Genomic DNA, 23,318 nt, shown 5'->3' with positions numbered 1-23,318 from the left:
AAGCTCGGTCTTCAGCCGCAACTCCGTCGGCACCCGCCGCTCGGTCGCCAGCAGCCGCAGATCCGTCTCAGCAGCGAAATCCCCCGGCAGCAGGTCGACGCGGGGCTTGGTTGCTGGCTCGGTCTACAAGCGAAACCCGGTGACTTCTAACCTTTGTTATTTCATTCTTCATTCTACATTCTTTCATTCTTTGTATTATACTAGTAATTGAGTATAGTTTGGTTGCTGGAGTATTTCTTTGAATTTGTGTGTGCCTTGTATTACTTGTTGCTGCTTTGCTATTACTATCGTTTATGTCTTTATATCTTTATATTCTTTTATACTTTCGTGTAGTTGTGGCTGTGGGCGGTAATGGGTGGATAGGGTCATGTCCGAGGGGGTTGGGGCGTGGGGCCGTGGTGGGGGCGGGGGATAAGGAAAGGGCGGGAGTGGGAGGGAGGCCAAGGTTTGGCCGCGGGGGGGTAGTGGAGGGAGTGCGGTTAGTGACGGTAGGCTGAGGGTTGGGTCTTGGAATATAGGGACCCTTCAGGGTAAGTCCATAGAGCTTGTGAAGACCCTTAGGAAGAGGAGGATCAACATTGCGTGTGTTCAGGAGACCAAGTGAGTAGGGTCTAAGGCTAGGGATGTGGATGGTTACAAGCTGTGGTACTCTGGGAGCGAGAGGCGTAGGAATGGAGTTGACATCTTAGTAGATGAAGAGCTTAGAGGTCAGGTAGTAGAGGTGAAGAGGATCAACGATAGGTTGATGACTATTAAGTTGGTCATTCGGGGGTTTACCCTGAACGTGTGTAGTGCCTATGCGCCGCAAGTGGGATCGGAGGGGGAGGAGAAGATGCGGTTTTGGGAGGCTTTGGAGGAGGTGGTGAGAGGCGTGCTTAGCTCGGAGAAGATTGTTGTAGCAGGAGATTTCAACGGGCACATCGGGGCGCTACCGGGAGGCTTTGGTGATGTGCATGGTGGTTTTGGTTTTGGGGAGAGAAATGAAGAGGGGGCTACCCTATTGGAGTTTGCGAGGTCCTTTGGGCTGGTGGTGGTGAACTCGGGCTTCCCGAAGAAGGAAGAGCACCTGATCACCTTTCGAAGCGCGATAGCCAGGACCCAGATTGACTTTTTGTTGCTTAGGAAAGGGGATAGGGCGTGGTGTAAGGACTGTAAGGTCATCCCGAGTGAGAATCTTTCGATCCAGCATAGGCTCTTGGTTATGGATTTGGGTATAAAGAAGAATAGAAAGAGGAGGAGTAGGGAGTCTAGACCTAGAATTAAGTGGGGCGGCCTGATGCCAGTGAATGCGTGGGAGATAGGGGAGAAGTTGGCGGGAATGGGGGTGTGGGAGTGTAGGGGAGACGTGGATAGTATGTGGGATAGGGCGGCTAGGTGCATTAGGGAGAATGCAAGTGAGGTGTTGGGGGTTTCTAGGGGCCGGGCCGGGCACCATCAGGGGGATTGGTGGTGGAATAAAGAGGTGGAGAAGAAAGTGGGGACCAAGAAAGGGGCGTATGCCAAGTTGGTGGAGAGTAAGGACGAAGAGGAGAAGCGGGTAAATAGGAAAGAGTACAAGCTAGCGAGGAAGGAGGCTAAGGCAGCAGTCACGGCAGCTAAGACGGCCGCCTTTGAGAGCTTGTATGCAGGGTTACAGGGGAAGGGAGGGGAGAAAAAGTTGTTTAGACTCGCTAAGGCTAGGGAGAGGAAGGGTCGTGACCTCGATCAGGTGAGGTGCATTAAGGGGGAGTACGGTAGAGTGTTGGTGGAGGACGGCCACATTAAGAATAGATGGCAGTCGTACTTTCATAGGCTCTTGAATGACGAAGGGGATAGAGCTATTGTGTTAGGGGAACTGGAGCACTCTGAGGAGTGTCGGGATTTTAGCTATTGTAGACGTTTTAAGGTAGAAGAGGTTAGACAGGCTGTTCGCAGAATGCGAAGGGGTAGGGCGACGGAGCCGGATGGGATACCGGTGGAGTTTTGGAAGTTCGTTGGAGAGGCTGGTGTTAGGTGGTTGACTGGATTGTTTAATGAAGTCTTTAAGACGACAAAGATGCCCGAGGCTTGGAGGTGGAGCACCATGATACCTCTCTATAAGAATAAGGGGGACATCCAGAGTTGCAATAACTATAGGGGGATTAAGTTATTGAGCCACTTTATGAAGATCTGGGAGAGAGTGGTCGAGGTGAGGCTGAGACGGATAGTGTCTATTTCAGAAAACCAGTTTGGATTTATGCCTGGCCGCTCGACGACGGAGGCAATTCACCTGGTACGGAGGTTGGTGGAACAGTATAGGGAGAGGAAGAAGGACCTGGAGAAGGCCTACGACAAAGTCCTCAGGGAGGTGCTTTAGAGATGCTTGGAGGTGAGTGGAGTACCGCTGGCATATATCAGAGCAATCAAAGATATGTATGATGGAGCGAAAACTAAGGTGAGGACGGCGGGAGGAGACTCAGAGCATTTCACTGTCCGGACAGGGTTGCATCAGGGATCTACTCTTAGTTCCTTTTTGTTTGCATTGGTGATGGATGTGTTGACGCGGCGTATTCAAGGGGAGGTGCTGTGGTGTATGCTTTTTGCAGATGATGTAGTTCTGATAGATGAGACTCGAGGGGGTGTGAGTGACAAATTAGAGGTGTGGAGGCAAACCCTCGAATCTAAAGGGTTCAGGGTGAGCAGAAGCAAGACAGAGTATGTGGAATGCAAGTTTAATGACGTGAGGCGGGAAAATGAGGTAGTAATGAAGCTGGAATCACAGGAGGTAGGTAAGAGGGAGAGTTTCAAGTATCTCGGGTCCGTGATCCAGAGTAACGGTGAGATTGACGAGAATGTCTCGCACCGTATTGGGGCGGGATGGATGAAGTGGAAGCTCGCGTCGGGGGTGCTGTGTGATAAGAAGGTGCCGCCCAAGCTTAAAGGCAAATTCTACAGGGCGGTAGTCCGTCCGGCCATGTTGTATGGAGCGGAGTGTTGGCCAGTTAAGAACTCCCACATCCAAAAGATGAGGGTGGCAGAAATGCGGATGTTGCGCTGGATGTGTGGGCTGACTAGAGGGGATAGAGTTCGGAATGAGACCATCCGGGAGAAGGTTGGTGTGATTCCAGTGGAGTGCAAGATGCGGGAAGCCCGATTGAGATGGTTCGGACACGTGAAGAGGAGGGGCATGGATGCCCCGGTCCGTAGGTGCGAGAGGCTAGCGTTGGATGGTTTTAGGCGGGGTAGGGGTAGGCCGAAGAAGTACTGGGGTGAGGTGATTAGGCGGGACATGGAGCAGTTACAGCTCACCGAGGACATGACCCTAGATAGGAAGGTCTGGAGGACGCGAATTAGGGCAGAGGACTAGGGCCGGTTTGAGTCGCTAGTGTAGGGAATTGCTTGGTGGGGGTTTATTCTTGTTAAGAGTCCGTGTTCCATGTTTTATTATGAATCTGTGTGCTTTCCTCTGTTTTATATTACTTATGGGTGCTGTATTTATGTTATGTAATCTTGTGCTGTGCTTTACTATGTGTTTGTGTGGTATCTTGTGTCTTGAGCCGGGGGTCTATCGGAAACAGCCTTTCTACTTCTTCAGAGGTAGAGGTATGGACTGCGTACATCTTACCCCCCCAGACCCCACTAGGTGGGAATACACTGGGTTTGTTGTTGTTGTTGAATTTTGGTGAAATAAAATTAGAAAACTTAAATCAGACAAAATCTTCTCCTTTTGGCAATTTAGCACTTAAAGAGCTCTTTTTGAAATAGTGGCCAAATGTAAACAACTTAATCTGTCAAATGAATTCAGCCGAATACATGTTGCTATTCTTCCAAAACACTTTTCTAAAAATCGTCTTTAACGAAAGTGGTTTCCAAAATAAGTAGATTTTGGAAGCTTGGCAAAATAGACCCTTAAACCTTCTCTTTCTCTCCATTGGCAAGCTTTCTTGGTCCTATTTGGGGACTAGCTCCGGTGGTCTTCGGTACCTCTTACTGTGAAGTTTTTGCTAATCGAAAACTGGTACTTTGGTAAAGCATAACTGATACATATTTCTTTCGTGATACTTTATCATCAGGCTTTAACTGTAGCGACTGCCAGGTTGTTGGTAGTGATGCACCACTATATGATTCCGGATACAGCTTTTTACAGACAGGTTGGTATTCAGCGGTGTTGGTATAATTTATCTGACAGTTTGCTTTTGCTGTTTGTAGGGTAATGATGTTGGCACCCAATATAGGTCTGGAATTTACTTCTATACACCTGAGCAAGAGAAGGCAGCACTAGAATCGCGGGACAGACAGCAAAAGATATTGAACAGGAATATTGTTACTGAAATCTTGCCTGCTAAGAAATTTTACAGAGCTGAGGAGTATCATCAGCAGTACCTCGCAAAGGGGGGTCGCTTTGGTTTCAGACAGTCTTCTGAGAAAGGCTGCAATGATCCCATCCGATGCTATGGTTAAGGCCGCTCTGTTTGCACAAGAAAAATGTATGGATTCCCTGTTTGTTGTTGTAAGCTATGTTTGTTTATAGGCTTGAAATTGTGATTTTATACTAGTATGTTTATTTGATCAACCTGTTATATAATTTACAAAGAAAGCAAATAGTATATTATTGCAGTTTCAGATTATTTCATCTTTGTTCGCGTCATTTCAAGAGAAATTTCTCATATCAGACCTGCATTAAAATTGTAGATATTTGGATGATTTTCAAGACTTTTAATTGCATAAGGGCCTCCATAGATTGTATAGACTAGTTACTAAGTGGCTGTTGCGCTAAGCCTTCAACACAGCAAGACATGAAGTCTGTCCCCTGGACTGACAATATTGATGACCGCAAGGCCATGGGTGGATTTGCTGTTTTCCTTGTCTATAATCGCATCTCTTAGGCCTCCAAGAAGCAGTAGTCCGTTCGACAAGGGAGTCAGGGATACACAAAGCTTTGGCGGATGTGGCAGCAGAATTAACATGGACTTCGTTTCTTCTTTTTGAACTCGGTATTCATCCTCCTCATATTCCGACTCTTTGTCGTGACAAAATTGGGCAGTCTATCTTTCTTAATCCTATTTTTCATTCTCGACAATGCATCTAGAAAATTCTTTGGCTTCGGCCAAGTTCCAATTTTTATGTGAAAAAAAACTCAAGCTGAAAGAGTGCCTTCATCCTTGGGACTTGTCTATGTAGTCACATAACCATAACATGTTATCTCTAATGCCATGTCGAACCAAGACCCTTTGTTGATTGGATTTACAGTCTACTGCTTTTGACCACTCGGCCAAAGGCTGGAAGCTAAGCAAAGTCAGGAAGTTGGCTGACTACTCTCGAGCAGAGCACGGATCCGGAGGTGGTGGCTAAACTCGCATAATAGTTCGGGAGCGGAAAGCACTTGACTGTAAAGACTATCTTGATGTGCTATCTTTTGCATACTCCTGGTGCCTAAAGGCAAAGAGCTTCTTCAATAGCCAAGTCGAGCAGTGTTGAAATCTTTGACTTCACAAGTCCTACTCTCAAGCAAAAAGCTAAGAGCGCATTCCATCAAGAGGATATCTTCCTTAAGCTAGCACTTTCAGCGATCATCGTCTTGAACCCGGACCGTTGAACCTTAATAGAACTAGTAATGTCAATACTGACTATTAAGATATAGAGAACTTGAAAGATCACCTTACTTACAACCTTGACCAGAGTCTATATATTAATATAAAGGAGAAATATAAGCCTGTTGAACCCTAATAGAACTAGTAATGTCAAATGTGGCATGCTTAACTGATCTAAAATGGCATTTATCCTTTTTTCCAATTTTTGAATTTTTTCCCTCTTTCTCTCCTATTTATCTCATAAAATTAATAATTACTGATTTAGCTAAATTAAAGAATACCCATCGATTAAGAAAACCTACCAATTCTTCTTCATATTGTAACGCATCAGCTTCTCCAAATGATTCTTATTCCTTCATTCATCAAGGAAATTAATTCACACCCTCAAGTCTCTTTTCTCTTTCAATGTAGGAACATATTTCTTTTCCTTTTGTTCATGTAGTTCTTTTTCTGCACAAAGCTTTTCCTATGCGCCAACAATTCAAAATCCATCAAGGTAAGTATCAAACTTCAAGTTGCTAATTAAAGGGACGAAAACACCCTTAATTTTTATTCACTCTGAAATTTATTACCACACTCTATTTGAGGGACAGAGGTCGTTGCCGTGGTAAGGAAAACCAACAAGATATTCTTCTTTTATTTGTTTCAAACTTGAATTTTATATATATCTCGCCTGGTATAAAACGAGCCCTTGTAGTTGCATGTGTGCAATTTTTCTTTCATTCCCTAGCTCTATTAACTCTTAATTTCAAGAGAAGTAATAGTTAAATTTATGTTGTCATTTTATTTGATTTGCAGGAATGGATTACTCTTTGTTGTGGCATTTGCTCCAACCTGATTTTGTGAGTGAATATAATAATTGTTGATTCTTCTTTAACATTGTTTTGGTTAAATCTTTTGTTATTTTAGTTTTCTTGATTTTGAAGGGGTACTTCGTCCTCAAATGTAGGTTGTTCGACCTATGTTGCTCGAACTCTTCAAAAGTGTTAACTACTCTAACATCGAAAGTGAAGAGTCAGTGCAACTTAATGGTTGACTGTATTGGTGATTAACTAATTAATATCTTTCAGCTTCTTATTTCAAGTGAACTCTCAGACTAATTTGTCAACGGGGGAGTTAGTCTTTGGATTTTTAGACCACTAATTGAAAATTTTTTATATGAAAATTCATAATGGATAATACCGAGAGGTGAGATGTAGTTTGGAATCACCTTTGTACTCTTAAAATTTTTTGAATTTGTGTAGATAATGAGTGTGAATAAAATCTATAGGTGTGTTAATGGAGGTATGAGATGCATCTTACTTTGAAATTCTGTGAAATAAGGAGACTAGGAGACTGGCTATGATGCAATGATGAGCTAGTGTGATTAAATAAATTATCCATATTTGATTTTGCACAGTAATACCATATCTACCATTAGAAAGAATAGGAACAGATAAAAATATTGAATACACAACTTTTTTTTATAACTGTGGTGTCCAAGTCAGCTTACGTGCACCTCGACTAATTCGACGCGATACCTGCCACCTTCCACCAGCGCACCAATAGTGAATACACAACTAAAGAAAAGTAAATTATTTAGGCGCATGTGTATCGTTAATCTCCAACCCTAATCCTTTTTCTTTTCTTTTACTGGATTAGTGGTCATGTTAGTTAATACCTCTCATAATCTACTGTTGTTTACCATTCTTTTGAAAAACAAAGTAGTACCAAATGGCTAAGCTAATAATGTTCTACTGCTTTACTGCCAAATTGCGTAAGAGCTTTAGCCAAACAACACTAGAGAAAGAGAGAGAAGAAGAGAATGGGTGATGCTTCTACTTCTTCTGTGCTAGAGTGCACAAAAGCTTTAGTCAAAACAAAGAGAAAAGGAGATTTTAATAACTACAATCATCTCTTATTCATGACATCAGAATTTACATTTTCAAGTTAGTAATTTTTTTCACAAGTTTCGAATTGATCAAAATGCATCTACCTGTTGTCCATCTAGATTTGAAGGTAATTTCTAAATAAATAAAGTGTTAAAGTATATTCTTGATGTTTCACTTGCTGGCAGTATATGAAAATGCATTTCATTCTGCTTATTCGTTATGGAAGTATAGTGTGTCATCCTCTGGAGATCCACTTTGGAGTGGATGACTTCATAGGAATAACTCTTTTCTTTTTACGAGGGTCTTTCATATATCAATACAATATATTGTTAGTGCATTTTAATTATATTAAAGTGCATTATATCAAGTGACAAAGTGTTTTGTTGATGGTTGTACTCCTCCAATGAGAAAAAATTATGTATTTACTTTGTGTAACTCTTATAACCACTAACACTTTATTTCACTCATTATTTTATGGTAGAATGTGACATTTAGTTCTTGTAACATCTACCATTAGTATACCTCATTACTCTTGTAACTCTTGTAACATTTGTAACCTAAAGACTATTGATCTTTCCTCTTTACCACCCGTCTTTATTCTTCCTATTCAATACAAAGATGAATACCCAACCTATAAATAGAGGTGGTCTTGCGTGTTATTGTATGTATAAGGAAATGTGATAAGTGTGAAAAAGATTATAGTGTGTAGTAGTGAAAGAGAGAGTTGAGACAAAGAAAATAATCTAAGTTTACAACTATATTCACTATACAAAAGAGAGTAATTATATTAGTGAAAGAAAGAGTTGAGACAAAGAAAATATTCTAAGTCTACAACTATATTCACTATACGAAAGAGAGTAATTATATTAGTGAAAGAAGGAGTTGAGACAGAGAAAATATTCTAAGTCTTTAACTATATTCGCTACACAAAGAGAGTAAATATATGTTGAAGGAAGGTGTTCTTATGGTGGAGCTTTGGACTCTTCAACTAATCCGGAGTTGCTTGAGTTGTACATCGTTGATGGAATGTTGTATCCTGGAGGAAAAAAGTCAAGAGATATACTGTTGGATCGGTGTAGATTATGCCGCAGTGGGCTTGAATCTCCTAAAAGAGAGCGAGATATCGGTGCCTCAGCCAAGAAGAAGATTGCTTCATTATTTTATTTTCTTCACTTTTTTGTATTTGTAACAGTAATTTAATTATTTGTGGTATATTATGTAAGTTTCTATGGCCCACATAATTAATTTATTTGTTGGTTTAATAATAATTAAATAAGTTAAATCCTAAATCTGTATAGAGAAGTTACCTATTAGGATTAAAACTACTGATTATTCTGGTAATAGGATAATTACTGACTGTTAGTGGGATAACTATTATATCCACAAATCACGTTGATAGAACGTGAAAACATAACTGTCTATTCCCTATATTATAAAAGGGGTCGTCTCTCTATCAAAAGTAGAATAAGCTCCATTATATATTATTTTGAAACGTAAGGTTAAGAGAGAGAATAATACTTTTGTGCTTCCGTTAAAACTATGGAGAATTCAGATAAGTAATTCTTCACTGAATTAATGTAATTTGTTTATGTGAAAATCATTAAGTTCTACGTTACTAAATAATTGATAGGATTATTTATATTAGATTGTTTAAGTTATACAATTTGTTAATTGTTTATATGTGGTATCAGAGCAAAGTTTAGGAACTAATGATTTTTCGATAAATTAATGCATAGTTTCAATTTTATGAACCCTAATAATATGTGATACAATGTTGAATGTATAGTTTAAGTTATTATGAACTGGAGAATTCCTAGTGGAATTTTTTCAAGTGGAAAATAAAGTATTAAAAATGAGAACTTTTACTAGAATTCTTTTATAAAGTCAAAATAGTTATTTATTTGTATTAAAAATAGTTATCTATATATATAGAGAGAGAGAGATGGAATCACCATATTTGTGTTTAATCCATATTTTTGCTTTCAAAATTGTATAATTGAAATTGATTTAGATGAGATTCGTTAATCACCAAAGTGGTCGAATCTTGATGAATAATTAATTTCAAACTTACAATTAAATTAAAGTTCAATTACTCATTATTTTTTATGCTTATAATTAATCTGACATTTATGGGTAAATTAAAGTTTTTGATTATAAGACATTTATGAATCACCCAAAGGTTGAGTGTTTGTTCTTATAACCAATTAACATTAAAGAGATAATTTAGATGCATCGTTAGCTTTATTTATTTATCCAAAGATAATAAATATTATTAATTGATGCATTAAATATTATCGATTTATGTTAAATATACTATTAAGCATCATTATGTTTAAAGTTGTATTTTGACGTTTCGCCCAAAGGAGAACATCAATGTACATTCAGGAAAGTAAATTATTTATGAATTTGATAATGTGTTTAAACTCGTAACTCAAAGTATTAATAAATGAGCATGTTTTACTTGCAACATTTACCCTTCATTCGCACTCTGCCTCTATTATGACTTTTAACGAACTTAACTTTTCAGATTGGTGCGAGTAGATCAAATTCCATCTTGGGATTTTAGATCTTGATGTTGTACTTTACTCTGAGAAGCCAACTACTATTACTGAAGATAGCAGTGATGAAGAAAAGTTCTATTATAAGCATTGGGATCGATCTAACAAATTAGGCCTAATGTTCATGCGAATGAATATTGTGGGCAACATTAAGACTACTCTTCCCAATTCTGAAACTTGTGGAAGAATCTTCCCAAATTATTGATAAGTCTCTTGTTGGGACACTAATGGGTACTTTGACCACCATGAAGTTTGATGGTTCACGTACTATGCATGAGCATGTCATTGAAATGATAAACATAGCAGCAAGACTTAAGTCTACGGGAATGGAAGTGGAACGAAATTTTCTTATGCAAATTCACCATCATCTCATTTTCGTCTGAGTATGGTCCTTTCTAAATAATATACAAAACCATGAAAGACAAATGAAACGTGCATGAATTGCATGGTATGTTGGTTCAAGAGGAATCGAGACTGAAGAATCAAGGAATCCACTCCATTAAGTTTGTAAATCATCAAGGAGCTGAAAAGAAAGGAAAGAAGCATGGTAAGGGATAATAGAAGCAACTAAATATTAATGAATCCTCATCTCAAGTACGTAAGAAAGGAAACAGGAATGGTAAGCGTCATTTTTGTAAAAAAACTAGACACTTTCGGAAAGATTATCTGAAACGTAAGGCATGATTTGATAAGAAAGGTAAGGCTAATGCTTTGATATTTATCGAATCAAATTTAACTGAAGTTCCTTACAATACTTGGTGGATTGACTCTAGTTGTACTGTTCATGTTTCTAATACTATGCAGGGATTCCTTACAATCCAAACCATAAACAAGAATGAAAGATATGTTTATATGGGGAATAGAGTGAAGGCTCCAGTTGAAGTTGTTGGGACTTATCGTTTCATTCTCGATACTGGCCTCACTTAGATTTAGTAAAAAAAATTTATGCTCCTTGTCTTTTGAAAAATTTAGTTTCTTTGTCTAAGTTAGATAAGACTGGATATTTCTTTAATTTCGGTAATAGATGGTTTAGTTTGTTTAAATATAATTATCTCATTGGTACTGGTATTCTTAGTGATAACATATACAAACTGAATCTTGATAATCTTTTTGCTAAAACACTCTTAACTCTACATCATAATGTTGGAACCAAATGAAGTTTGGTGAATGAATAATCTGCTTACTTGTGGCATAAATGATTAGGTCATATATCTAAAAAAGGGCTGGAAAGATTAGTTAAGAATGAAATTCTTTCGGATTTTGATTTTATTGACCTTAATATTTATGTAGATTGTATTAAAGAAAAACAAACAAAACACACAAAGAAAGGAGCCACAAGAAGCATACCGTTTCTTGAAATTATACACACTGATATATGTGGTCATTTTGATATCACATCTTTCGATAAAGAAAAATATTTTATCACTTTTATTAATGACTTTTCATGTTATGGAAATATCTATTTTTTGCATGAAAAATCTCAAGCGATTAATGCCTTAGAGGTATTTATTACTGAGATTGAAAGACAATTGGACAGAAAGGTGAAAATAATCAGGTTTGATAGAGGTGGTGAATATTATGGAAGATATGATGAAACTGGACAACACCTATGTCCATTTGCTAAATTCCTCGAAAAATATGACATATGTGCTCAATACATAATGCCTTGCACACCACAGCAAAATGGTATGGAAGAAAGGCGTAATCGTACATTAATGGATATGGTTAGGAGTATGTTGAGTAATTTATCTTCACCTCCTTCATTATGGATGTATACTTTAAGGACTGTCGTTTACTTGCTAAATAGGGTTCCTAGTAAAGTAATTCCAAAGACACCTTTTGAATTGTAGACTGGTAGGAAACCCAGTTTGAGGAACTTTCATGTTTGGAGTTGCCCGGCAGAAGTTAGAGTATACAATCCACAAGAAAAAAAACTGAATTCAAGAACAATCAGTGGTTTCTTTATTGGTTATCTAGAAAACTTAAAGGGGTATAAATTTTACTGTCCTAATCGTAGTACAGGAATAGTTGAAACTGAAAACGCTAGGTTCATTGAGAATGATGAAGTTAGTGAGAGTAAAGAACCACGCAATGTGGAAATTAAAGAAGTTAGGGTACAAATTCCTCTACTCTGTACTTCTTTTAAATTTGTTGTTCCTGAAGTTGTTGCACAACAAAGTAATCAACAATAACAATAAATTAACGTTCCTACTAATCATAACAAAGCCATAATTAATAAACTTGTAGTAGATGAACTAGAATAAGTAGCATCAAGAAGATCTCAAAGACAAAGAAGATCTGCTATTTCTGACGATTATTTGGTATATCTACATGAGTCAGAAACTGACTTGGGAATTGATAATGATCCAGTTTCATTTTCACAATCCATTGAAAGAAACAATTCTGATAAATGGATAGATGCTATGAAAGATGAGTTAAAATCTATGGAACAGAATAAAGTTTGGGACCTTGTTGAATTACCCGAAGGTTGCAAAAGATTTGGGTGTAAATGGATCTTTAAGACCAAACGCGACTCAACTGGCAATATCAAACGTCACAAGGCCAGACTTGTTGCCAAAGGTTTTACTCAAAAAGATGGCATTGACTATAAAGAGACGTTTTCACCTATCTCTAGAAAAGATTCACTCAGAATTATAATGGCCTTGGTAGCTCATTATGACTTAGAGCTACATTAAATGGATGTAAAAACAACCTTTCTGAATAGAAATTTGGAGGAACAATTTTATATGAATCAACCTGAGGGGTTTTCTATTTAAGAAAAGGAACACATGGTGTGTAAACTTAAGAAGTCAATATACGGACTTACGCAAGCTTCCCGACAATGGTATCTTAAGTTTAGTGAGACGATTGTCACCTTTGGATTTAAGAAAAACACTGTTGACCGGTGTATATATCTGAAGGTTAGTGGAAATAAGTTTATTATATTAGTTTTGTATGTTGATGACATCTTGCTTGCTACTAATGATCTTGGTTTATTGCATGATACCAAGAAATATCTCTCTAACAACTTTGAAATAAAAAATATAGGAGAGGCATCCTATGTGATTGAAATAGAAATATTTCGAGATTGATCACAAGGATTGTTGGGATTATCTCAAAAAACCTGTATTAATAAAGTATTAGAGAGATTTAGAATAGAAAAATGCTCTTCAAGTCCCGTTCCAATTTAGAAAGGAGATAAGTTTAGTCTCAATCAATATCCAAAGAATGACTTAAAACGAAAGCAAATGAAAGATATTCCTTATGCATCAATAGTTGGGACTCTAATGTATGCCCAAATATGTACAAGACTAGACATCAGTTTTGCTGTTAGAATGCTGGGTCGATATCAAAGTAATCCTGGAATGAATCACTGAAAAGCTGCAAAAAAAGTGTTGCGATACTTACAAGGAACGAAAGATCATATGCTCACTTATAGAGGATCTGATCATCTAGATGTGGTTGGATATTCAGATTCAGATTATGTTGGTTGTGTGAATACAAGAAAATCCATATTTGAATATTTGTTTTTGTGAGTTGGAGGAGCAATACCATGGAAGAGTGCGAAGCAGTTTGTTATAGTTGCATCCACTATGAAAGCTGAGCTTGTGGCATGCTTTGAGGCTATAGTCCAGGTTAATTGGCTGTGAAATTTTATTTCAGGACTTGGACTAGTCGACAATATAGCCAGGCCGCTGAAAATTTATTGTGATAATACTGTCGTAGATGTCATCTCTAAAAATGATAAGTATTCAAAAGGTGCTAAGCATATAGAATTGAAATACTTTTCGGTTAAAGAAGAAGTCCAGAAACATCAAGTGTCAATTGAACATAATAGCACCAAGATTGTTGATCCTTTGACGAAAGTATTACCGCCCAAAACATTTGTTAAACATGTTGAAAGGATGGGTCTTATTGATAGCAATGAATGATTTTATGTAAAGACTTTATTATATTTAAGTAATTGAACTTTGAGCTCAAATTATATATGTTTCTGTTGTTACCTGCTTTCTCTTGTATACATAATATTATGAATGATGATGACAGGTTCTGACTTAGATAAAGCATTTTAAGTATTATTGTTGGACCCATTATGTACTTGAAAAGTTATGTTAGGTAATAGACTAATATTGTAGTACATGGAAGGAATTATGTCAAGTAAAGTGACGTACAACCGTCATGACTCATTTTAGTTGATTTACTTAACAATGACAAATGATATTGGATTTAACATTAATTGTGCACATGATTGACGTACTTATTAAATTAATAAATTATTATGTGTGCCAGGTGGGAGAATGTAAGTTTTTATGGCCCACATAACTAATTTATTTGTTGTTTTAATAATAATTGAATAAGTTAAATCCTAAATCTGTATGGAGAAGTTACGTAGTAGGATTAAAACTGCTGACTACTCTGTTAATAGGATAATTACTGACTGTTAGTGGGATAACTATTATATCCACAAATCACGTTGATGGAACGTGAAAATATAACTGTATATTCCATATATTATAAAAGGGGTCCTCTCTCTGCTAAAAGTAGAATAAGCACCATCACATATTATTCTGAAACGTAAGGTTAGGAGAGAGAAAAATCTTTTGTGCTTCCGCTAAAACTATGGAGAATTTAGTTAAGTAATTCTTCACTGAATTACTGTAGTTTGTTTATGTAAAAATCATTAAGTTCTACGTTCCTAAATAATTGATAGGATTGTTTATATTAGATTATTTAAGTTATACAATCTGTTAATTGTTTACATATTACACAAACATATATATTTTAGAGAAGAATACAAATTTATATAAACATTGAATAGAGGACAAAAGGTGGCTTACACTATTGTTGGATTAAGCTATTGGTCTAGAAATTGGAATTTCAATTTAGAGAATTTTGGGAGATACCCTGCTTCACTTTTGTGTGAGAATTTTTATTTTTTTTTGTAAAATTTTAATACCATTAACAAGCAAACTAATATACTTACAGATTATTAGTAAGTCTACATATTTTGTCATGTTTGATCCTTTATCTGAACAGAGATTAGATGAAAATAAAATTTTCAGTGTTCATATGATGGATGGTCATTTCGTAGATGTGGATCTCCTACAAGGATTCCTCAAGCTGCATCTGAAGGAATTAAAGCTAAAACTATCCAATCTTCAAAGGCATGTTCTATTAGATTTCCTACTATAGCTTTTCAAGAATTACTCTTTATTTAGCCTGATAATAATGGTTGGGGGAGAGCTTAGGCAACAAAGCCCACTATGTAAGATTCTGTTGATTTATGATTAGTTTATTAAACTACTATTGTTTAGACATCATGTGGAATTAATTTACATTGTTTCCATCGGTTTTATGTAGTTACCATTCAACATGTTTTGTTTTGTTATCTTTTTGCTGATTGCTTTGATTTGATTTTTCTTAAAGTTTAGGATCTAGCAGAGACACTCTTTCTTCCTCTGAGGTAGCGGTAAGTTTTACGTATACTATGCGCTCCTTAAACTCCATTGTGTGAGAGTATACCGAGTATGTTGTTGTTGGCGTTCATTGATTTAGTTACTCGCAAATAGATCCATATTGATAATAGTACTAAGGCAAGATGTTTGTTAGCCATTGGTTGTTTGTTAAAAATTCTTGACTACTGTTTGAATTCAGGTTGGACTTTTGGCATCTCTAAGTACTCTCTATACAAATAATTATATCTGAACCGATTTGCTTTCCAAGAACCAACTGTCAACAATGTCAATTTGAGTGTTGCAGTTATGTTGAAAGGATTCGAGAGGCTTGGTTGTCATTGAAATGATGCCGAACAAGTACGACGGTTGAAATGGTGGAGAAGGAAACAGTGATAAGTATTCCTTAAAGCTTTCTGTAGTGTAGTGTTTTCGCCGCTTAGATAGAAATATAATATCAATGGTACTTAACTTTCAAGACTTTTTAGTATAAAGTGCATAAATCAGATTTAAAAAAAAAGATTCTAAAGATTTTGGTAATGTTATTTGCCTATCGATGCTTCTATTAATTTTGTATTGTTAAATTCAATGTCGTGACCTCATCTTTTTGTTAGTGAGATAGAGGAGTCATTTCATTTAGGTAAAGCTAGGGGTGTTATATTTGAAATTTTTATTTTCAGATGATGAGATTTTAACTTATATCTCTAATCATTTAAAGTACAAATTAAACATGAATGTCTTATCGTTAATGTACTTCTTACAAGTTATCTAAGAGATTTATTAATTAATGAGTATTTTACTTGATGGCAGTACATGAAACTGCATTTGATTTTGCTTATTCATTATGGAAGTATAGTGTTTCATCCTCTGGAGATCCACTTTGGAGTGGATGACTTCATAGGAATAACTCTTTTCTTTTTACGAGGGCCTTTCATATTTCAATACAATATATATTTTAGAGAAAAATACAAACTAATATAAACACCGAATAGAGGACAAAAGGTGGGCTTACGCTATTGCTGGATTAAGCTATCGGTCTAGAAATTGAAATTTTGATTTAGAGAATTTCGAAAGATATTGTGCTTCATTTTTGTGTGAGAGTTTTTTTTTATTTGTAAAATGTAAATACCATTAACAAGTAAACCAATATACCTACAAAGTATTAGTAAGTCGACATATTTTATCTGAAGGGAGATTAGATGAAAATAGAATTTGCAGTATTCATATGATAGATGGTCATTTAGTAAATGTGGATCTTCTATAAGGATTCCTCAAGCTGCATCTAAAGGACTTGAAGCTAAAACTATCCAATCTTCAAAGGCATGTGCTATTAGATTTCCTACTATAGTTTTTCAAGAATTACTCTTTGTTTAGACTGATAATAATGGTTGGGGGAGAGCTTAGGCAACAAAGCCCACTAAGTAAGATTCTGTTGATTCATGATTAGTTTATTAAATTACTATTGTTTAGAAATGTGGAGTTAATTTATATTGTTTTAATCGATTTTATATAGTTACCATTCAACATGTTTTGTTCTGTTACCTTTTTTCTGATTGCTTTGATTTGATTTTCCTTGAAGTTCAGGGTCTAGTAGAGACACTCTCTTCCTCTGTGGTAGCGGCATGCGTACACTATTGCCTCCTTAAACTACATTGTGTGAGAGTATACTGAGTATGTTGTTGTTATCGTTCATTGATTTAGTTACTCGCAAATAGATCTATATTGATAATAGTACTAAGGCGAGATGTTTGTTAGTCGTTGGTTGTTTGTTAAAAATTCTTGACTGCTGTTTGAATTCAGGTTGGACTTTTGGCATCTCTAAGTACTCTCTATACAAATAATTATATCCGAACTGATTTGCTTTCCAAGAACCAACTGTCAACAATGTCAATTTGAGTGTTGCAGTTCTGTTGAAAAGATCTGAAAGGCTTGGTTGTCGTTGAATTGAAGCCGAACAAATAGGAAAGTTGAAATGGTGGAGAAGGAAATAGTAATTAAAGCAAGAATTCCTTAAAGCTTTCTGTCGTGTAGTACTTATTTTTAAAATTTCATTTTCTCAAGTTTTTAGAGTGTTTTCGCTTCTTAAATAGCAGTATAATATCAATGGTACTTAAACTTTCAAGACTTTTTAGTATAAAGTGCATAAATTGGATTTAAAAAAAAAAAGTTCTAAAGATTTTGGTAATGTTATTTGCCTATCCATGCTTCTATTAATTTCGTATTGTTAAATTTTGACCTCATCTTTTTGTTAGTGGGATGGAGTCATTCCATTTAGGTGAAGCTAGGGTTGTTATATTTGAAGTTTTTATTTTCAATTGATGAGATTTTAACTTATATCACTGATCATTAAAAGTACAAATTAAACATGAATGTCTTATTGTTAATGTGCTTTTTATAAGTTATCTAAGAGATTTATTAATTAATGAGTATTGACTTTTAACAAAATTTTAAAAGTACAAATCAAACATGAATGTCTTATTGTTAATGTGCTTTTTATAAGTTATCTAAGAGATTTATTAATTAATGAGTATTGACTTTTAACAAAATTTTATGGCGGAAGATGACGCATGGCAAAACTGTCTAACAATGAGTTTTGTATACTCCTGCCCCTCAACAAATTTTACTCAAGTTATCAAAAGACTATATTTTGATTTTCTTATTGTCGCACGAAGCGCGGGCAAATTTATTAGTTTTCTTATAATGCAAATAAAGAACCGAAAGTAAAAGCTGTCCAAACTTTGCAAAATGCAGTAATCCAAAAATCTAGTTAAAAAAAAGACGGTGCACCAATGCTCCTGCTATGCACAGGGTCCGGGGAAGGGCCTGACCACAACGGTGTATGTATGCAGCCTTACATTTCTGTCAGAGGTTGTTTCCAAGGCTTAAACCCGTGATTAAATACATATGTATAAAACCTCCTGGTAACATAGCGGCAACTTTATAAGTTACTCCAAGGCTCCTTCAATCAAAAAATCTAGTTACAAAGAATATTTGAGTTCAATAATCAACACCAAGAACTAAGCTGAACTCCATGAAACCTGAACAATATAAATTCAGTTCCTTAAACAACCATGTGACAAGCTGGTATTCATTCTACTAGTGCACCGAAAATTCTTCCGCTGACAAGTCGTTGAAATTTCAGGCTGTAGAAACAAGATATAGCAAATCACTCAATTGATTCACACAACCAAATATGACAGAAACTGAAGAGAATCAGCAAAAAGAAAACATCAACTGAACAATCATATTGTTGATTCAATGAAGAATTTTAATTATGAATTGCAACAGTGAAAGAGTGCAATGTTGAAATCCTGTACAAAGTTCACTACTTGATAGGAAAATAGACATTTGCAGTTCATACAAATGTTTCTTTTAAGGATTTTGGTCAAGGGTGGTAAGTAGCCTATTTCAGCAAGTCTAAAACTGAGCGATAACTCCCTCGTGTGGTTATACAACCATTTAAGTTATTCTATTATAGCATCCAAGACCAAACAAAAGTCATAAAAGGTCGGAAATAAAGCATAATGATTGTTGTTGCCAGAGACAAAGTCTGCACAACTAAATGTAAATGAATAACAAGGGATCAAACAGTTGAAATGACAAGTGCACAAACATTATAAAAATTATACTTCAAATATAATGTCAAGAGGAATAGTCTTACATGAGGAGTTCTTCAGTACATTCTCCCCTCACACTTGCGGGAGCCACATCTACAATTCTTTCTCTTCATATTGCCATTTTTATCAAAAACATGGTCAATCTGGTAGTTGTAGTGATAAGTAAGCTCCTCTAATGGAGCTATACTCTCAGAAGCAAAAAACATTATGTGAGGTACTCTATTATCACCATGGTAATACATGACATTTTGAGCATAAAGGTTTGGTGAGCAACTATGGTTGATAAATCTTCCAACATTCCCATATCTTAACGCATCAAGGGTAAAGCCATCTTCATCCTTCCTTTTCAAAGAGTTTGACTCAACTTTGAAGTTATTATTACACGCAACATTCCTTTTGGGGATTTCTTCATCATAGTTGCCAACATCAAACAAGTACTCATCATGATCTATTCTATTTTCAGCTTCCTTTTCATCAATCAACTCCCCAACATATTCACATATAAAACTTCCACATGAGATATAATCTCGTGACCTCAAACCCCATCCTCTTGATTCGGTCTTGAAAATCTCCAAATGGTAACGCGGACCATGTTGGCTAACTCTATTTTTGCAAGAAGGGGGACATTTGCAAGATGGACCACACTCATAAACGAGAGGTTTTGCTCTAAGAATAGAGCCTCTTGTATTGAATGGAATCTCACCTCCATTCCTAGAAGCACAAGAGCATTGCTCAGAATCCAAGCATCCACTTGTGCAATTGCAACCTTGAGGTTTAGAGATATAATACCAATCCGGATATTGCATGTTGGTAATATAAGTGAATGGTGGGGGTCTCTCATCATCTATCATATTGACAGCAGGGATCGGTATCTTCTCTTTTCCTTGCGAGACATCATAGTCCACAATTAGCTCCGACTGCATAATCGACTTTGTTTCCTTGTTAACATTTTCAGGAAAATGATTTACCTTGACTAAATTTGGTGGCCGTGACACTAGTTCACGAGTAAGTTTTTGTTGGCCAAGATTTCTTTTCAGTTCAAACTTCAAAACATATTTTCCAGTTGGAGCTCTTTCTTGCCAACACTTAGTCACAGTGTAGAGCCCATCGTAAATGTATCTTACATCACTTTTTTCACCATTTACTCTTTGTCGACCACAAATAACCCTCACTGGATATCCCAAGTCCATGGAGTTCTTCAAGGCAAGATTACCCCCTTCAAGCTTTTGATTTTCCACTCTTGCATTAAAAGATACTTTTGGATTGCGACCTTGACCTACATAAATGAATGTTTCAGAAGAAATGGCTTCGTTCCCATACCGACCAGAATCAACAATACTAGTTGCGACACGCTTCCTGTTAATATTCACATAATTGATACCCTTAATAAATTTTTGATGTAGTCCAATTGTAACAAGTTCTGCCCTGAATCGGAATTGATCCCCAATTTCAACTCCAGGAACATGTCCAAAGGTCCACTCACGATTTACCCACTTTTTCTGTTTTTTCAAAGTCATTGCTGCCTCGATATGGATTCTTCTTTTAGATGGTCCTTCATGTTTCTCTGCTTTATCTTCTAGCAGAAGTTTAGTATATACGTCATCATAAAGTTTCAGAGTCTCTCTAACTTCTTTCACTTTGTGAATATGTTCATGTTTATATTCAGTTAACAATCCATGACCAGAAACACCACACATGACGGCAGACTTCCCTAAATCTTCTTGAGAAACTCCGAGATCTATTTGCTTCTTTATGACCACAGATTCATGTTGATCCCAATCCTTAAAGACAAAATCCTGGCCTTTGTTCAGTTCATCATGCTGCTCAGAACGTACGGTGTCCGGCATTGGCTCAAAACAGCCTGCATCCTCAACAATAACCTTGCACGTGTGTAGGGATTCTGGAGACCGAACTGCTTCTGCCGGCACGATCTCATCCTTGCCACCTTTCTCACCAGCACTTCGTGTCTTGAGACCCGATTCTAGTGAGTTCCGCTCGGAAAAAGATAAAATGCAAACTTCATTATCATCTACCCCACTCGTGGATTCATCGTCAGAAACTTTTTCGTGATGAACTCTCGTGCTTGTTTCCTTACTAGGTTCATTTTGACCATCAATTGGATTTTCTGGTGAAACAATAGCAGGCAATTCTCCTTCTATAAACCAATCACATGTGTATCCTGTATCGGTTGATGGCTTTTGGATAACCTCATTAACCAAGACTTCATGCTGTTGAGTAGACTCATCAAACATACTATGCGTTGCAACCAAATCTTCCCTTTTAACCTGCCTAGGTTGCATATCTTTTGCCTCAAAATTACTTGGCACAAAAACACTTAAAGGCTCAACTGAATCAATCACATTCATAGCAACTTCAGAACAACTTTTAATGATCTGAGCATCAGCGGAGCATTGAGTATCACTTCCATTCTTCGCTTGAGGAATACGTGGGGCACATTGCTCAGGAAAAGTCCTCATAGTATTGACTTTTACACGCTTGCTTTCCTTCTTTTCATGAACAAATGGACCACAATTTTGAGGAAAATTGCGGGTAGCATCAACGCTCCGATGAAGCCTCTTCCGTAACATCTTTGAGGGGCTTGTTTCCGCTAACAGAGACATCTACAATTTATAAAGTAGACATAACTTAAAATCCTTCCTAAAAGAAAACAATTTTACGATCAAACAAACAGATTACATGATTATTAACAACTTATACGACAAGGCATTATGAATGTAGGAACCGACCCCCCCACCAAAAAAAAACAAAAAAAAAAAAGTTACAGCAAAGGAAAAAGCAAAAAAGAACCAAAAAATCATGAAGACAGAAGAAGAGTAGCGGAACTCACATTAGGGATAAAGGAGGTAGTTGTTAACTAGCATTTGGGAGGGAAATTAGAGCCATATAAAGAGGCGAACTAGAAGCATTTAACTAAGCCTTTGTTTGGATGGTGGTTTGTCATGGTTTCATAATATATGGTACAATATAGTATCATATGGTACAATATGGTACAATACAATGTTTGTATGGACTGTATCGTTCACTGCAGTTTAATAATAATTTTTTTGTTTGATTTGATGGTATGGTACTGTATCGTAATAGGTAAATTTACTAAAATGCCCCTAATTGAATTATTAGATACATAGGCAGCATTTGGTTATTTGCTTTCAAGTTTTCTATGTATTAGTAGTCAATATTGAATTATTAACAACTGTTATGCCAGGCAGAAGCACAAACTAACAGTAACATGGCTTCTAACTTCGTCTACAATTGGTATTAAGGACAACTTTTCACAACCATTCAAATTCAACTTTCCCTGTAAAAAGCATGTAGCTTTGCTGCATTATTCCAACAAGAACAAAATCAGATATCATATTGAAAACCAATTAGAACATGGCAATCAAGGCTTCATTTTTTCTGTATTATGTTGCAATATTGTTGATTTTAGCACTAGCAACAAGGTCTGAAGCAGGAGGAATTGCTATCTATTGGGGACAAAATGGCAATGAAAAGGGACACTAGCCGACACTTGTGCTACAGGGAACTATGACTTCATGAACATAACATTTCTCTCAATATTTGGCAGTGGTCGAAACATATGCTCAATCTAGCAAGCAACTGTGATCCATACACTCCAAATGGATGTGTTAACGTGAGTTCTGACGTAAAATCTTGTCAATCCAAAGGAATCAAAGTTATGTTATCGATCAGAGGAGGAACAGGAGCATCCAGAGGAGAACTTAAAATAACAGAGGAGTTGTGCGTAAAAATTATAAGATATTAGGGTTGTAAGTAATATGGGGTAAAGGGTAAAATAGGATTAGAAAATATTATATGAGGGCATAATTGGAAAAATAAATAAGAAAATCATGAAAAACCACCAAATCGGTGGTTTTAAAAATTGGACAATTTCATGGTTCTCAAACCATGAAAGATTACCATACCATACCATGCCTTTTAGAAAACAATCAAAACAAACATGATTGGCTTTGTAACCATACCATACCACAGAAAACCAACATCCAAACAACCTGTAATGGGTCGCTATATGAACTTCTGCTGAAGAAAATAGTGTTGTTGGGAGCAAAATTATTCCATGAAATCATAACTAGTCCAACCCGCTCAAATTTTATCTGATTAATGACTCATTTCTTTATTGAAAAAATTCACAAATAGCAAACTTAAGTTTATAATTAAACATTTTATAGCAATAATTTAATAATTACTCGAAATAACAACTTATATATATATTTGATGCACAACACAACAT

The 23,318-nt window shown here is 36.4% G+C and overlaps 2 protein-coding genes across 2 annotated transcripts in view; one reads left to right on the top strand and one right to left on the bottom strand.

Annotated features, from left to right (window-relative positions):
* LOC107863514 (peptide methionine sulfoxide reductase A1) overlaps nt 1-4,591 on the top strand; it is a 7,799-nt gene extending 3,208 nt beyond the window's left edge. Inside the window, exon 2 of the mRNA XM_016709452.2 lies at nt 4,168-4,591. Coding sequence (XP_016564938.1) covers nt 4,168-4,419 — 252 coding nt within the window. The 3' untranslated portion in view covers nt 4,420-4,591. The remainder of the gene's footprint in view (nt 1-4,167) is intronic.
* Nucleotides 4,592-18,059: 13,468 nt separating this feature from the next.
* LOC107866244 (histone-lysine N-methyltransferase, H3 lysine-9 specific SUVH6-like) lies at nt 18,060-21,873 on the bottom strand. Its single transcript, XM_016712390.2, has 2 exons — nt 19,093-21,873; nt 18,060-18,574 (listed from the first exon to the last, which is right to left on the bottom strand). The coding sequence occupies exon 1, from the start codon at nt 21,667-21,669 to the stop codon at nt 19,105-19,107; it is 2,565 nt and encodes an 854-aa protein (XP_016567876.2). The 5' UTR covers nt 21,670-21,873; the 3' UTR covers nt 18,060-18,574; nt 19,093-19,104.
* Nucleotides 21,874-23,318: the final 1,445 nt, after the last annotated feature.

The sequence above is a fragment of the Capsicum annuum genome, chromosome 3 (assembly GCF_002878395.1).
Source record: "Capsicum annuum cultivar UCD-10X-F1 chromosome 3, UCD10Xv1.1, whole genome shotgun sequence".
NCBI lineage: Eukaryota > Viridiplantae > Streptophyta > Magnoliopsida > Solanales > Solanaceae > Capsicum > Capsicum annuum.
This window is presented reverse-complemented; position numbering and strand designations above follow the sequence as displayed.